The sequence below is a fragment of the Medicago truncatula genome, chromosome 4, assembly GCF_003473485.1.
Source record: "Medicago truncatula cultivar Jemalong A17 chromosome 4, MtrunA17r5.0-ANR, whole genome shotgun sequence".
Classification (NCBI taxonomy): Eukaryota; Viridiplantae; Streptophyta; class Magnoliopsida; order Fabales; family Fabaceae; genus Medicago; species Medicago truncatula.
The window spans coordinates 41,291,575-41,305,871 of record NC_053045.1 but is presented as its reverse complement, the minus strand read 5'-3'; the positions used below and the strand labels follow the sequence as shown (position 1 = coordinate 41,305,871).

At 32.8% G+C, this 14,297-nt stretch overlaps 1 protein-coding gene and 1 pseudogene across 1 annotated transcript; both read right to left on the bottom strand.

Annotated features, from left to right (window-relative positions):
- Window positions 1-334: 334 nt before the first annotated feature.
- LOC11446209 (uncharacterized protein At4g06744) lies at window positions 335-2,075 on the bottom strand. The gene has a single exon (XM_003607868.4). The coding sequence runs from the start codon at window positions 2,014-2,016 to the stop codon at window positions 634-636; it is 1,383 nt and encodes a 460-aa protein (XP_003607916.2). The 5' UTR covers window positions 2,017-2,075; the 3' UTR covers window positions 335-633.
- A 4,356-nt stretch (window positions 2,076-6,431) lies between these two features.
- On the bottom strand, window positions 6,432-9,843 carry LOC25494446 (transcription repressor MYB4-like; annotated as a pseudogene).
- Between the last annotated feature and the right edge of the window lie 4,454 nt (window positions 9,844-14,297).

Below are 14,297 nucleotides of genomic sequence, written 5' to 3'. Positions count from 1 at the left end.
TACATATTTTAATCAAACTTGACTGACTAATACGGATGCTCAAATTTTGTTCCAACAAGAAAATGCGTGAAACCAATGTCTCAACTAAACTCTAATTTTTTTAGTTAAAAAACAAAACAAAACCTTATTCTTCTTTAATATACTAATAAATACAATGAAGTACACCCTACATGCTACAGGGCATCTTTGGTTATTATTCTCAAGCTAGAAAATGCTCAATCATCATCTGCTTAAATTGTCATCTACCTAAACCAAAACAAATATACTTTCATTTTTAAATTTTGGCACTGCTCATCCACCTCTCCCAAACTGTTGAAAAGTCAATGGTGCCAAATTGGATAACAAGTGTTTTATTCATGAACATACACAAATATAAAATTAACATAATTCTATGATATAAAAATAAATATCTTATTTACTGAAACTCAACAAACAATGGTACATTAACAATACCTTATGAAGTAATGACACCGACACAAATATTAGAGATGAGTAATAATTTATAAACATAAATACAACTTAATGTAACCATACTCGTCGACTTTGTGTCTGTGTCAACAACACTTGACACATCTTCGATTTGAAGTATCAGTGCAATGTAGACGACGAATCACCCGATCGAAAACCACTTGATCAAGGTCTCAACCGATGTGGATTGAGAGACTTGTAAGTAACAGGCTCAGTAGCCATTTCTTGAGAAGCAGGGGCATTGTTTTGTTTGTTCCCCCAATGTGGCTTGCAAGGAACATAACTCAAACTTTGAGGATTTGAACAAGGCTTTATCTTACATTGAAACTCATAACACTCTTGTTTTGATCTTTGATTTGGAAGTCCAGGGATACAATTATTACTAACATCCAATATCTTAGACTTCAATAAACTCCAGCATGCTGGTTCAAGTTTAGTAAAATAATTACCCGCTAAAGACAAATTCCCATTATTTTTTATCCCAGATAAAACACAAACACTCTCAGGAACAGTACCATAGAATTTGTTATGTGCCAAATTCAGAAACTGAATCTTTTCCAAACAACCAAATGAAGCTGGAATAGGACCAGTTAAAGAGTTTTGACTCACATCAAAAACTGTTGCTTTTTTAAGATACCCAATTTCATATGGTAAACAACCTTCAAATTTATTCCCTAGAAAAAGCACTTCAGTTAATGTTTTATTAGCGTTACCAATACTTCTAGGAATTTCTCCCACGAAATTATTGTGTGCAAAAGTTAGGTACCTTGCTGGGGTGGACCCAAAATTCTCAGGTAAACATTGACTGAACTTGTTGTTGTTTATGAAAATTACGTCAAGATCTTTTTTAAATAACTGCGATGGAACTGAACCGGTGAGTTGATTAAACCTGAGGTCTAGAAAAACTAGTTGTTTAGAATCAAGAACTTCTTTTGGAAATTCTCCTACAAGTTTGTTGTTACTGAGGTCAAGTTCGTAGAAATATTTATAGTTCGTGATTTCTTTTGGTATTGAACCATAGAAACTGTTGGAATTTACGTGGAAGAATGTTAACTCTTCTATTTGGTCTAAGATACCTTTTAAGGGTATAGTGTCACAGTTTTTACCTTGGAATTTTTTCTGGTTGAAGTCTAATCCAGCAACTGCTCGGTCATTTGTATTTGGGAATATGCCACAAAGAATTCCATGGAAGTTACAAGTGTCTGTGTTTTCATTCCAGTTGCTAGTGTACCCAGTTGGATCATAGATGTTGCTTTTGAATTTGAGAAGTACGCGCCGGGCTCTATCTAATCGGCTAAGGGTAGGAGGGCACGGCGGAGGTGGAGGAGGAGGGCAGCTAGATTCAGGGGAAGGAGCAGGGGCAGAGCCGCCGCCACCGCCACCGATGATGATTTCTAGTGTTTCTCTTTTTGGTTCTGTTGCTAGGCCTAGTGCTTCATATTCTGAAGTTGCTATATGCTCTAGGGCTTGAATTATGGATTGAGAGTGAAGCAAAAAAAAGCATGTTATTGCTAAGAATGAAAAGGAAAGGGACTTGGTTTTTCTCATTTTGATTTCTAAACTTAGCTTAATGAGATGAGTGAGATTAAATTTTGGTTTGGGACTATAGTATATATGGTATTTCCTTACTAGTATTGTGTAACTTTATTGCATGACTTTTGGTAGTAGAAAAGTCAAGACTCGTGAGTTTGAGGTTGATATGTCTAAAAAATACAAAAATTGTACACACTTGTGATAAGCTGTTGCGCTTTCTTTTTCTTTTTCTGAGGACCAAAATTTTCATTCTATTATTATTAATGGTAGTGTGGTCTCTTGGAGGCTAATCAAGACTAAAAAACTTGGTTTTAGGGATGTGGACAAAGACATTTTATGTGGCCTACCACGTGAATTTTTAATATCTAAGTGCTTACATACATGCATACATACATGACACCTTTGAGTAATGTATTTTTGTTCTTTTTCATAAGATATTTTTAAAAATTTTAGGTTCGTCAATTATTTATTTATTTATTTATCAATATACTTATAGTTACTACATATTTTTCTATAAACAAGAATAATAAGTATATTTGTTAAAAAAAGAATAATAAACATTATAAAAAGGATATAAACTAATTATCTATGGTCGAAGGTAAATTCTAGTAAACAAATACTTGAGGATAAATTTGTAAAATCAATATTATTAAATTTAATTATTTTTCCGTCCTACAAAAGTGATAAAAAAAACTATCTCAAATGAATGTCACTTTTAACTTTTTAATTATTTAGTATTAATTACTCTGTTCAAATGTAATTTTTAATTGTTATTATGTTATCACTCAAGATTAATATATTATTTCTTTAACGAAGTTATTTCTAGCCACTAAATTATTTAAAAATAATATACCAATCACTTTTTTAGTTCATGTAATGTAGTATATAGAATATTATATTAAGTGGGGAATGGTGAAAGCACTTATATTTGGAATGATCCTCGCATAGAATGAGGTTCTTTGCGCTTCAAGTTTAATCGTCTCTTTTAGTTAAGTTTTAGTAATAGTATTTATGTAGATGAGATAAGGAGGGAAGGTTGGGGGTCAGAGGGTCTATATTGAAAGTGGAGGGAGGATACTTTTTGCTTGGGGAAGGAGTTGGTAGTTGAATGTATTTCACTGTTAGATAGCTTTGTTGTGCAGGATAATGTTACTGACAAATGGATTTGGAAATATAATCCTGATATTGGTTACTCGATCAAAGGTGTTATCATATTCTAACTCATAGTAATTAGCATGATCGTGATTTTCATCCAGACATTACTTGGAATAAAGGTGTACCCTCAAAGTCTCGTTACTAGCATGAAGAACTCCAAACAAGAGAATTCCAACAAAATATAACTCGATTCATTGTGGCATGATATGAGCTTTCCGTCTTTAATATATTGCATCTGACTTCTTCAAAAAATAAAAAATTACTCATAATTAAGGGTTTTTTCACAGAATTCACAATTAAGATTATTGAAAAATTATTTTAAACAAAAATTAAAATAACAATATTTAAATTACCTTATAATAGATTAAATCACAAATAAGATATTAACTATTAAAATTTTAAAATACTTCTCTCAAAAGATCAAACAATGGAAGCTCGTGGAATGTTCTCAAAGAATTGAATATCATAATCGTCCCGACTGAATCAGGAGTCTCTGGTCTAATGTGGTCTTGAAGAAATCGAAACTCTTCTTATCATTTTAATGCTCCAATCTCAATTTACCATCTCACCATGGAAGCTCACAATCTTTCTCACACTCTTCAAACTTGCTTTCCTATTTCATCGGCCACTAATATTTAAGAGAGTTGAGTTCAGTGAAACTATTCTAATCATGTTTGCACAATCATCAATGTAGATGGCATTTATCTTGGTAATTCTTTCAGAGCTGACCATGGAGGTTTACTACGATATCATTATGGGTCTTGGATTTCAGATGTTTCAAGTTTCTTTGTTGGCGAAACTGATAACCTTTTGGTCGAGCTTCATGTTATTCACCAATGACTTATATTCGCTAGGGAGGTGGACTGCCAAGATTTTATTTGCTATGCATATTCTCTCTTTTGTGTTAATATCTCAAAGGAGCCAACTCCTAGATACCGCAAATATGCTACTTTTATTCAATACACCAAGGACATCTTCAATCTTGACTTGTTAGTTACCATTGGTCACACACTCCATGAAGGTAATAGATGTATTGACTTCTTAACAAATCTTGATGATTCTTCAACCTCGAAGATTTTGATCTATATATTTTCTCAGTCAAACTTATCGGACCTCCTCTTTGTAGATTCGATATAAACTTGGTTCCGTAGATTGTAGTCTTTCTTTTTGTTTTCATGCTTTCTTTTTGATTCTTTTTCCTTTAGCTTTCTAACCAAAACAAAGAAAATCAAAAGTATAATTAATTTCTTAGAGCGAGGAAATTTTGTGATTTTTAATCATTTAGATGTACGATTATTTTTAGAAATGAAAAAAATGTATCTTCCAATATTCTTCTTCTCCATCTTTCTCACTCTAATTTGTGAAGCCCTTATTCTTAATTATGTTTTCAAAGTATCTCTCTTTAACATCTTCGGCGTTTGCAGGACATAGCATTGCAATTGAGATTATTTGATGAAGTAGAAGTCAAGTCAATAATAGGTGTGGTAGTGATGAAGCCAATAATTAATAGGTGACACTTACAACCTTTCTTCTTTCACAACCCCCACCCACTTACTTTTGTGCTTTTGGATCTTTACTTTAATAACGAAGGTGTTTTTAGATTCCAATCTTTTAAATAGTTTCCAATTGAAAAAGGCCAAAGAAAAACAAAATTGACCAGTATAACAAATATGAAATATAGGACATGCATAGTGGAGAGGTCACCCCTTGCCGTCTCTACCATGCACGATATTGTTAATGTCGGAGCTCGTGGTTTTTTATTTTTATTTTTATTTTTATTTTTGCGTAGGACACTAAATTAGCACATCTAAATTGATATTGGGAAGAACCAAACCTAAGATTAAGCACACTCTAAGGTTTCATGTCAATATCAAACCAACCCATGTCGTGGACTTCATTATATCTACAATCGATGCACATTGTATTTCATGTTCGAAATTACATATAACAATAGGCCATTCCAATGAACATCATTTTTTTTTAATTTTTTATGGAAGAACGATGTATAGAAATTATAAAAACGAAGCACAATGAGGAATTGCAAGGCGAAAATGTTATGCAATTGAAGCTTCACAATCACAAAGGCGTTTGTAAGATGGGAGCTTCGCAGTCATGATACTGACTTTTTTAAAAAAATTAATTTTAATCTTAATGTTTGATTCATTTTTAAATTGTTGATTACTGATTAATGATCAATAGTAATTCATCTAGTAATGCTTACAACATCTTGGACTTACATGTACTATTTTATCGTTGACATCTTTAACATGCAAACAGAGTTGCTGATATCATGTGATAGTCTTAAGTGTTACACTTTGTGAGGTGTTACACTTAAAACAAGGTAGGATAAAATTATATTAAGTATATTCTTGTTAATCTGATGAATTGATGATACTATGGGACTGAACTTTTGATGCCACTGTACAAACAGTGGGGTGTTCCTCGCAACAATCAATTTTGATGATATAGTGTTAATTTCACCAGAAAAATCATTCTCATGACTTCACTATAGAATTTTTCAGAGAAATTTTTTAAGTGCAATTTCCATTAGATATTTCAAAAGAAATAACAAAAACAGCATAGGAAATATCATGTGTTCCTACATTATTTGTTGCCGTATATCTTATTTAATTAAACGAAACTATTTATTTTTTATTTTAGTGAATATTAGTTTATCATAGATACCATAAACGGCAACTGCAAATTTAAAATGCTATATATTTGTCAGCCTCTAGGTAAAGAGAGAGCCTAACAAACAATTACAATATGCCAACTCAAATTCACGTGTTATCCTATCTTAATTAGACATGCATATAATTAGGGGTGTACAAAAGATGAGTTATACCGGAAGAAAAAAATCCACATCCGTGGATATCCGCGGATAAAATCCGTTATGGACACGAAATAGATACCTTAATAGACATCTATGGATAAAATAAACGGATATTTTAACTACCTACTAATTAATGGATACGGATGCAGATTTAATGGTATATGTACCCGCAGATATCCATATCCACTATTAAATAGAGTAAAATATATAAATAACATTAATACCTTTCAACTTCCTAAGCAAAAAACCTCAGTGTTGTGAGTGTTATTAGTTATTACACGACTGTTTAAATTTGTATTACGCTCCTTTAAAAGGAAGTGAAAGTGGCCGGAATTGTTGAAGCAAGAAACTTTGTTTTTGTTGAATATGATGTTTTGTTTATATTGAAAATGAATAGTAGAAATTAAATTTATATTGAGCAAGTGTTAGCACAACAACCAAATGATAGAGAGATTCAGCGAGAAATATAGCATTATTTACTTCACAATTTAGCTCCTTTAATAATGAATCCAACCAAATTGCTTGACATGCTGCATATGAGCTTACTATGTACTCGGTTTCACAAGATGATAAAGTTGTAACTTGTTGTTTCTTAGAACACCAAGAGATTGATGCTCCTTGAAGCTCAAACAAGTAACCAAAAGTGTTCCTTCTATATATCTTATCTCCAAACTAATATGAGTTTGGATATCCTATAAAATTCCTTTTGCTTCTCATCTATTTGCACATGAAACCATAATCCATATATGTTTGTTCCTTTCACATATCTCGGTATTCGTTTTACAACAAATAGATGTGGCTTCATGGATGGAGTCATTCATAAAGTTGGTTATCATTCCTACCGTGTAGTAGATATTAGGTTTGTTGTTGCATAAGTATCATAAGGATCCTACTACTTGTTTGAACAAGGTGGAATCAACCACATAGATATCTCAGTAAGAGGGACCGTAAGGTTTATTTGTTAGGAAAGGGATCACAATTTTATTAAACATGAAATTTGGTTACAACATACTCACGTCCCTTCGTTAAAAAAATAAACCCACATCCCATGCATGATCTTAATCTAAAAAAAATGATGTCTATTATGAAGGGGAAACAAAATGAAGTTTGATCAATGATTTAAATTCACGATCAATTATTGTTTTCAGCAATACAACTATAGGTGATGGTGAAGGAGTGTTCATAGTGAGAGATCAAGGTTTAAATCCAACAATTGGGCATACGAGTCATCCTTGCCTTTTGCAGCATTTGAGATTACTTCACCATAATTGTCAACATGGGTTTTACTTGTCCTATTCTTACTAATAATGTCTTTCAAGCCAAAAGATTTTGAACTATTAGACATGATTGGGTTTTGAAGGGGAGGGATTTTGTGGTTTAAACCGTGATTATTTGGATCAATACCCTTCTTAATCAATTTTTTTCTTATATGAGAGTTCCAAAAGTTCTTAACTTCATTATCCGTACGTCCAGGCAACCTCCCAGCAATTAGTGACCACCTATACATGAATCATATTCAAGAATTAATAATCATTATATAAGCGAAATATGTATAAAGAGAGTACAGTTATCACTAACTAACAAGTAAGAACTCCGTATTAGAGTGACCACACACAGCCACTCCAAACTTTAAGACAGTAGATATATGATCTTTCACTTATGAAGTGTTCAACATTCATTTTTCATCTAACATGTGACTTTTCTTGATATACCAACAATCTCTCCCTAAAGTGTGAATTCATCACTAAGTTGGGTACGCACCCCTCAACTTGAAGTTTTTTCATCCATGTTTACTTGCATCGTCGTTGTACTCCATCAATTGGATACGCTGCTTGAACACCTTGGTTAGAATGACTTGATCGGTACAAGGAGTCAATCAAATCATTGTCTCTGATACCACAATTAGGTTATGAAGGAGTCCGAGAGATCATCATGTTGAGCTTTAAGCAACCACAAGAGTGGAATTTGACACCACATCTCAACCTAAAACCTCAAGAAATTAGGTATATGAATATCCTCTCATATATATTCAACATTCTCTCCATTCCTAGTTGATGTGGGAATCACGCTCACACTTGAATTTCAACAATCTCACCTCAAGTGTGAGTCACCCACAACACTAGACTCGATGAGTGACACTAGGATCCCACTCATGTTCTCACACCAAGCGGAATTTCGTGGCTTTGACACCATATGTAGAAAAGTTTGGGGAGAGTCCGAAAAAACAATGACAATGATCCAGGATCGAAAGATATGGAGACACCACATATACCGAATGACTTAAGGTTCTAGTGGAAGATGTGGTGTCTAATTCAGCTTTTGTGGTTGCTCAAAGCTCAACGTATCGATCCATTGATCTCTCAAACTCCTTCATGATCCAAAAATGGTATCACATCAATGTTTTAACCGACTCACTTATATTTGGACATCACATTTTCACTTAAACCCTTAAACTATTGAGTATATTCATCTTACTTATATTGTATTGAACATCCATTTTTCCGTTTAATGCGAGACTTTTTTTCACACTTCCGTATCAATACATGTGATTGAATTTTTTTTATCATTTTTCCCTCGGCAAATACAGAACCTACAACTTTTCATCCATTCAAAAAGTACCACATTGCAATTCATCAATTTTATGATGAAAATACTCTGGGAGGAAGTCTTGCATGGTCACAATTATATAGGCACACACATGTTTAGAATTAAATCATGTAATTCTTTAAAAAAATTAAGGCTTAATTGCACTTTTGGACCCCTATCTTTCTAAAAGTTGCGGTTCTGGCCCCCTAACTAATTTAAATACAAAACAGCCCCCTATGTTTTGATTCTTTGGTAGTTTTGGACTCCCGGTCCATTAGTGAGGTGCCACGTGTATTATTTAGGGGGCCACGTGGCACCTCACTAATGGACTGGGGGTCCAAAACTGCCAAAAAATCAAAACATAGGGGGCTGTTTTGTATTTAAATTAGTTAGGGGGTCATAACCGCAACTTTTGGAAATATATGGGTCCAAAAGTACAATTAAGCCAAAAATTAAATGATATTTATGTTTGTGTGAATGTGTCTAAATGGTGTATCTAAATTATTGTGATCATACAAGTATGTTCTATACTATGTACTACCTTGAAATTTATATATATATAAAAAAATTGAATCAACAAAAGTTGATTTATTTAGAGTGAACAAAAATTGATGTATGCAGTTTAAAATTTTGTTGATTCAACTTTTTAGTACAATGGATGCAGTACGTTATAGCATTTAAATATGTAAAAAAAAAAATACTGTTGAACTGTTTGTGTGTTATCAAAAGCGCATCTAATAAAGTTAGATTCATGGTACATAATTCCCTCAAAGAAAAAAGATTCATGGCACATAATCATAGTTAAATTTGTACCGATTGCCTAGAAGTGCATGAAGCTTGATGATGAGATTTTCTTCATCTTCAGCAAAGTTGCCTCTTTTAAGGTCTGGTCGTAGATAGTTCATCCATCTCAGCCTACAACTTTTACCATGCCGAAGTAAACCTAATCAAATACATCAAACCAAATTATTTAATGTCATGTGGTCAGGTTACATTGTGAATTCATGGGATGTTGTTTCAAATATATAGTTCCATCATACAAATAAATATATACCTGCAGCTTGAGGTAGTGTACTCCAACAAACCTCACCATGTTTGTTTATATAGTCTATGAGTTTTTGGTCTTCTTGTTTGGTCCAAGTTCCTTTGTTCTTGTCTAATTTGATATCACAGCTAGGCTTCCTCATTCTATGTAAATCTGGAAGAAATTATAAGGGAGGAGAGAGAGAATCTGGGAGGGTTTGTGTACTCCTAAGTTCTAAGTTGAAATTAATATAATAAGGGGAAATTATGCATGCATATATACTAGGTTGGTAATTGGTTGGTTGTTCGGATATTAAAATCTGATCTAAAGAGTTGACTTTGACTGGTGGTTTATGCGTGCGTAACTCACAACTACACCTTCAATTCAGAGTACGTGCAAGTGTGCAACTAGTGCAATTAATTTATATATCTACATATATCCACAGAGATAAGATGTATTACACATATCTATATAGTGCTGTGTTTCTCTTTTTTGGTTTACATAGTGCTGTGTTTGTCTCTAACTAATTCCTGGTACAAGTGATTTCGTCTTAAAAAAAAATAGTTATTATTTAACTTATGCATACAAATCTTTTGAGCATTGCTTATAGAAACTTTTAATTTTTTAACCATGGTACTGACTTGAAAGTTTGGAGTGTGTTCATCTTAAATTTTCATATTTTAAATTTTTTTGATGTCAATTTATGTGTTCTAGTCTGTACAGAATTTGACTCTAGCTTTATTTCAAACCCCCAGATAATAGATGGTGGGATTGATCTTTCGAATGAGTCGGTCCTTTAACTAAATATTAAATTTAAAAAAAAAAAATAACTATAAGATAGAGAACGTAAAGGGTGGCATCATATATAGAAACCCAATGAGTTTCCATTGCTCTAAACACATTTTTCAGATGGGGCTAATTACTTTTAAGATGAAAGTCTTGTTTCTATCCCTAAGTGAGGTTAGTCGTGTTAGAAACCAAGAGATGAAGATTATTTATTAGAAGAAAAATATAAGTTTGAGAACTTGATACAAAGGAAAAATCTTTAGAAATTCATCATAATGATTTATTTGATTAAAAGATAATAAATAAGTATTTGAGATTGCTAGTGGGATAGACACACCATTAAAAACTGACGATGCAACACATAACCATGCTTTCGGACACTATGCTAGGGTTCATGTAGATCTTGACCTATCAAAACGCATCTTTGATGAAATCTTGGTAGAAAGAGAAGATTTTGCTTTTTATGTGGAGATTGTTTATGATAGATTACTTGATTATTATAACAATTGCCAAACAATTGATCATTTTGTTCATCATTGCAATAAGTTGCATTCTTTTGTGTAGCAAGATCGAAAAACAAAAGATGATAAGGAGAAGAAACCGACTATGACGGCTAAATATGTCACAATTCCACCAAAAAGAATGTGCAAATTCTAGAAAACTGCTGGATCAACATAGGATAATTGTGAGGAGGTTCACCATGAGAAGGGTATCGAGCATGTAAATCATGTTGAGAAGGATTTATGTGCAGCTTCACTATTGATCGTGTCTAGTTTCTCATTCCTTATAGCGGTTATTAGCATTGAGGTCAACAAATCGTGTGTTATGCTTCATCATCTAATTCCACTATGTCTTTGACCTAGTTTTGAGTCTCCAACAACCCACGTTTTGTGTCAGTGGCCTTGAGAAAGAATCGGATCTCTCACTCGGCTGCCCTACATTGCCTGTTCTTCACTCGGCTGCCCATGCATCGCTTATCCTTTACTTGACTAAGAGGCTCCCTCTCCTAACTGTTCTAATCGCATACTTGCCGAGTTTAACTACCAAAACAATTATTTTTAGGTGAAAACATTATTATATCATTATTTGGGGCCATTTAATGCTGATATTTATTCAATAAAATCTTATTAACACTAAATAAATTTGGTTGCACTTTGCTTTGATCCTCTTTCATCACTCTAGTTAAAATTGGATTTGGAAATCTAAATTGCCAGAGAATATTAAATAGTTTTTTCAACACTTTTGGCCCCCTAACTTTTGAAGGAAAAAAAAACGATTTTGGCACCCTATTAAAAAAAATGCTAACAAATGTCCTTAATACATTGTTTAAGCATCCAAAAGTAGTAATTTTTATATTGAAAATTGTGTAGTTATGATATTTACATGTATTTGACTTGTATTTTTAAAAACAAAGTTTCTTTTTGTGGGTTTTCTTAAATAATGACCTTATGACAAATACGGTCATATGTTTAGCCTCTTTTATGAAAATAGCCCATCATGAGTAACTTTTTAAATAGGGACCAAAATCGCTATTTTTCAAAGTTAGAGGTCAAAAGTGCTGAAAAACCTATTAAGTACTTTGATTGTTGGTTGTTCATGAGTCTTCCTACTAATGTCTTCCGGCTTATGTAGCACTTAACTTTAGATTCCCTTGTAAAAGGTGTACTGCTGCTTATGAGAATCTTGCTCATTTATCCAGGGATTGCCCTAATTCCTACTCTATATTGGGATGCTCAACTCTTTTCTTCTTCCACCTTGTATTCCTTAGTTGAATTCATTAACTTGTTAACTATGCATGTCACTTCCTTTGTTTATACTATAGTAGTAACCTGCTGGTTTATTTGGAAGTATGTAAATGGTTTAGTAATAACAAGTGGCATCTATGCTCTATGCTCTGGTTTTGAACGGGGCCTGTAAATGAAAAATGAGGTTGAACCTCTCGAATTAAAAATACTTGAGTTTAAAAGATAAATTAATAATAACAATTGGACTAACTAGAAATATCTTAGTCAAATCCACTCCTATTGTTGATTCTTTTTGCATGTTTTTACAGGCTCTAATTTGCAGAAACAGTTGCGCCTTGTTGCTTGGATCTCCATTGGTAACACCATCGAAGGCAATATCGATGACAACTTCCTCAACAATCCTAAAGTAGATATGGGTTTAGTGGAAATATGTGCAACAATTATTGTGCTGCTGGTTAGACACAGGCTTCATCGGGATTCATTCTAGTTTGTTGGTCAAGTTTTACGCCATTTTCAATGGTTTTCGCTTAGCAATGGCTCAACTCTCAAGGGTTCAACAATGTTGTTATTGTTAGTTTAGTTGTTAATTCAAGTTTACATTAGTGATAATCATGTTTAGTTGATTAATCACACTTTGATTTTAGTTTGTTACAAGTTGGTTAGAGTTTAGAAAATAAGAGTTAGGGTTGTTACTTTACTTGTGCTTCAAGTAACCTAACACATGCTTGTTATAAGTTCATTCCTTGTACAATTTTCATATCTCAATAATACATTTCATTTTATCAATTCTATTCACTTACGCTTTCTTCTCGTTCTCTCTGATTCACAAAATCATCAACCCTAAAAACCCTAATAATTGTTTCTGTTATTGTTGCTTCTTGAACAAGCTTCCATTGCTGCGCTAATAGTTATTGAGTCAGACTCTCTACAATTGTGTACTTGGTTGTATAAGGAACTTCTCTCCATCACCCTTTCATCAAAGAGATTTGACAATTTCAGTATTTGGAATGGATTTCTTCTTTTGTCATACTCTTTCGAATGCCATGATTATGCAGATCGGCTAGCCAGTCACATGTGCTACCTCGAATGTCTCCATGAAGATTTGTAAGAATTCTCTTCCTCAATGTAGTCATGCTTTGGTAGACATTACACATCGTCGTCTGTAGTTTTTTTTTTTGTCTTGATGTATTTCCCTTCCCTTACTTTAAAATTTAAAGTAATATATCAACATCAAGGACCCGAGACAATGTGACAGATACATGCCTATGAGAGAAAGTTTAAACAAAGTAGTAGAACATTTCAAAAAAAATTGTTCAGGATAATGGCAATATAAATAAATTATGAGTTTAATTGTGGTGGGTTGATGGTCCAAAACAGTTTTACACACATAACCAATCAAAATATTTAGAATCGCCACATCAATGTTTTGATTTGTTGTGTGTGCAAAATTGTTTATTAAACTCATAAATTATTATGAGCTCTAAAGAAATGCCTATCAAATGTAATTAACGAATTGGTTAATGTAAGTATACACAAAAGACAACTCGGATTGTTTCAGTGGTATTGATTTGTCTTCTTATTAAATGAGTCTCAAAAGTGGACAGTAAAATTGACTCCCTCAAATTAGTTGATCTTAGACTCGATACCGGATAAAGAAAATAAACACTAGACATGAGAACATTTCAAACCCCATTTGTTTAGTCTAATGGCAATAAAAATAAGTTATAACTTGTATATCGTGAATATACTATAATTCTAACGATTTCGTAGAATATTTCAACCCATTTATTTAGTCTAAAGCCATAGAGTTTGATAATTTAATAATTTTAAGTATAACAAAGCAATAGACCCTTTCAAAACCTCTTTAAAAAGATAGAAACTTTCAAAACCCATTTGTTTATTGCAATGTCATTACTAGCTATGAACTTTAAAAGTGTGTTTGATTCCCAAAACAGGAAGTATTATATATAATAGTATATGATAGAACTATACTCGAGAGATAGAGAGATAACATCTTTTATATTGGAGGGATAATGGATCTTTCCAATATAACATTATATTGGGTAGTATAGGATATATAGTTACGACTTTTGCTGACTCTAATTTTTTAGTGAGAGAAACTTCACTTTTTTTTTAAGTTCGATTTCTCTTTCTTTTAATCTAAATA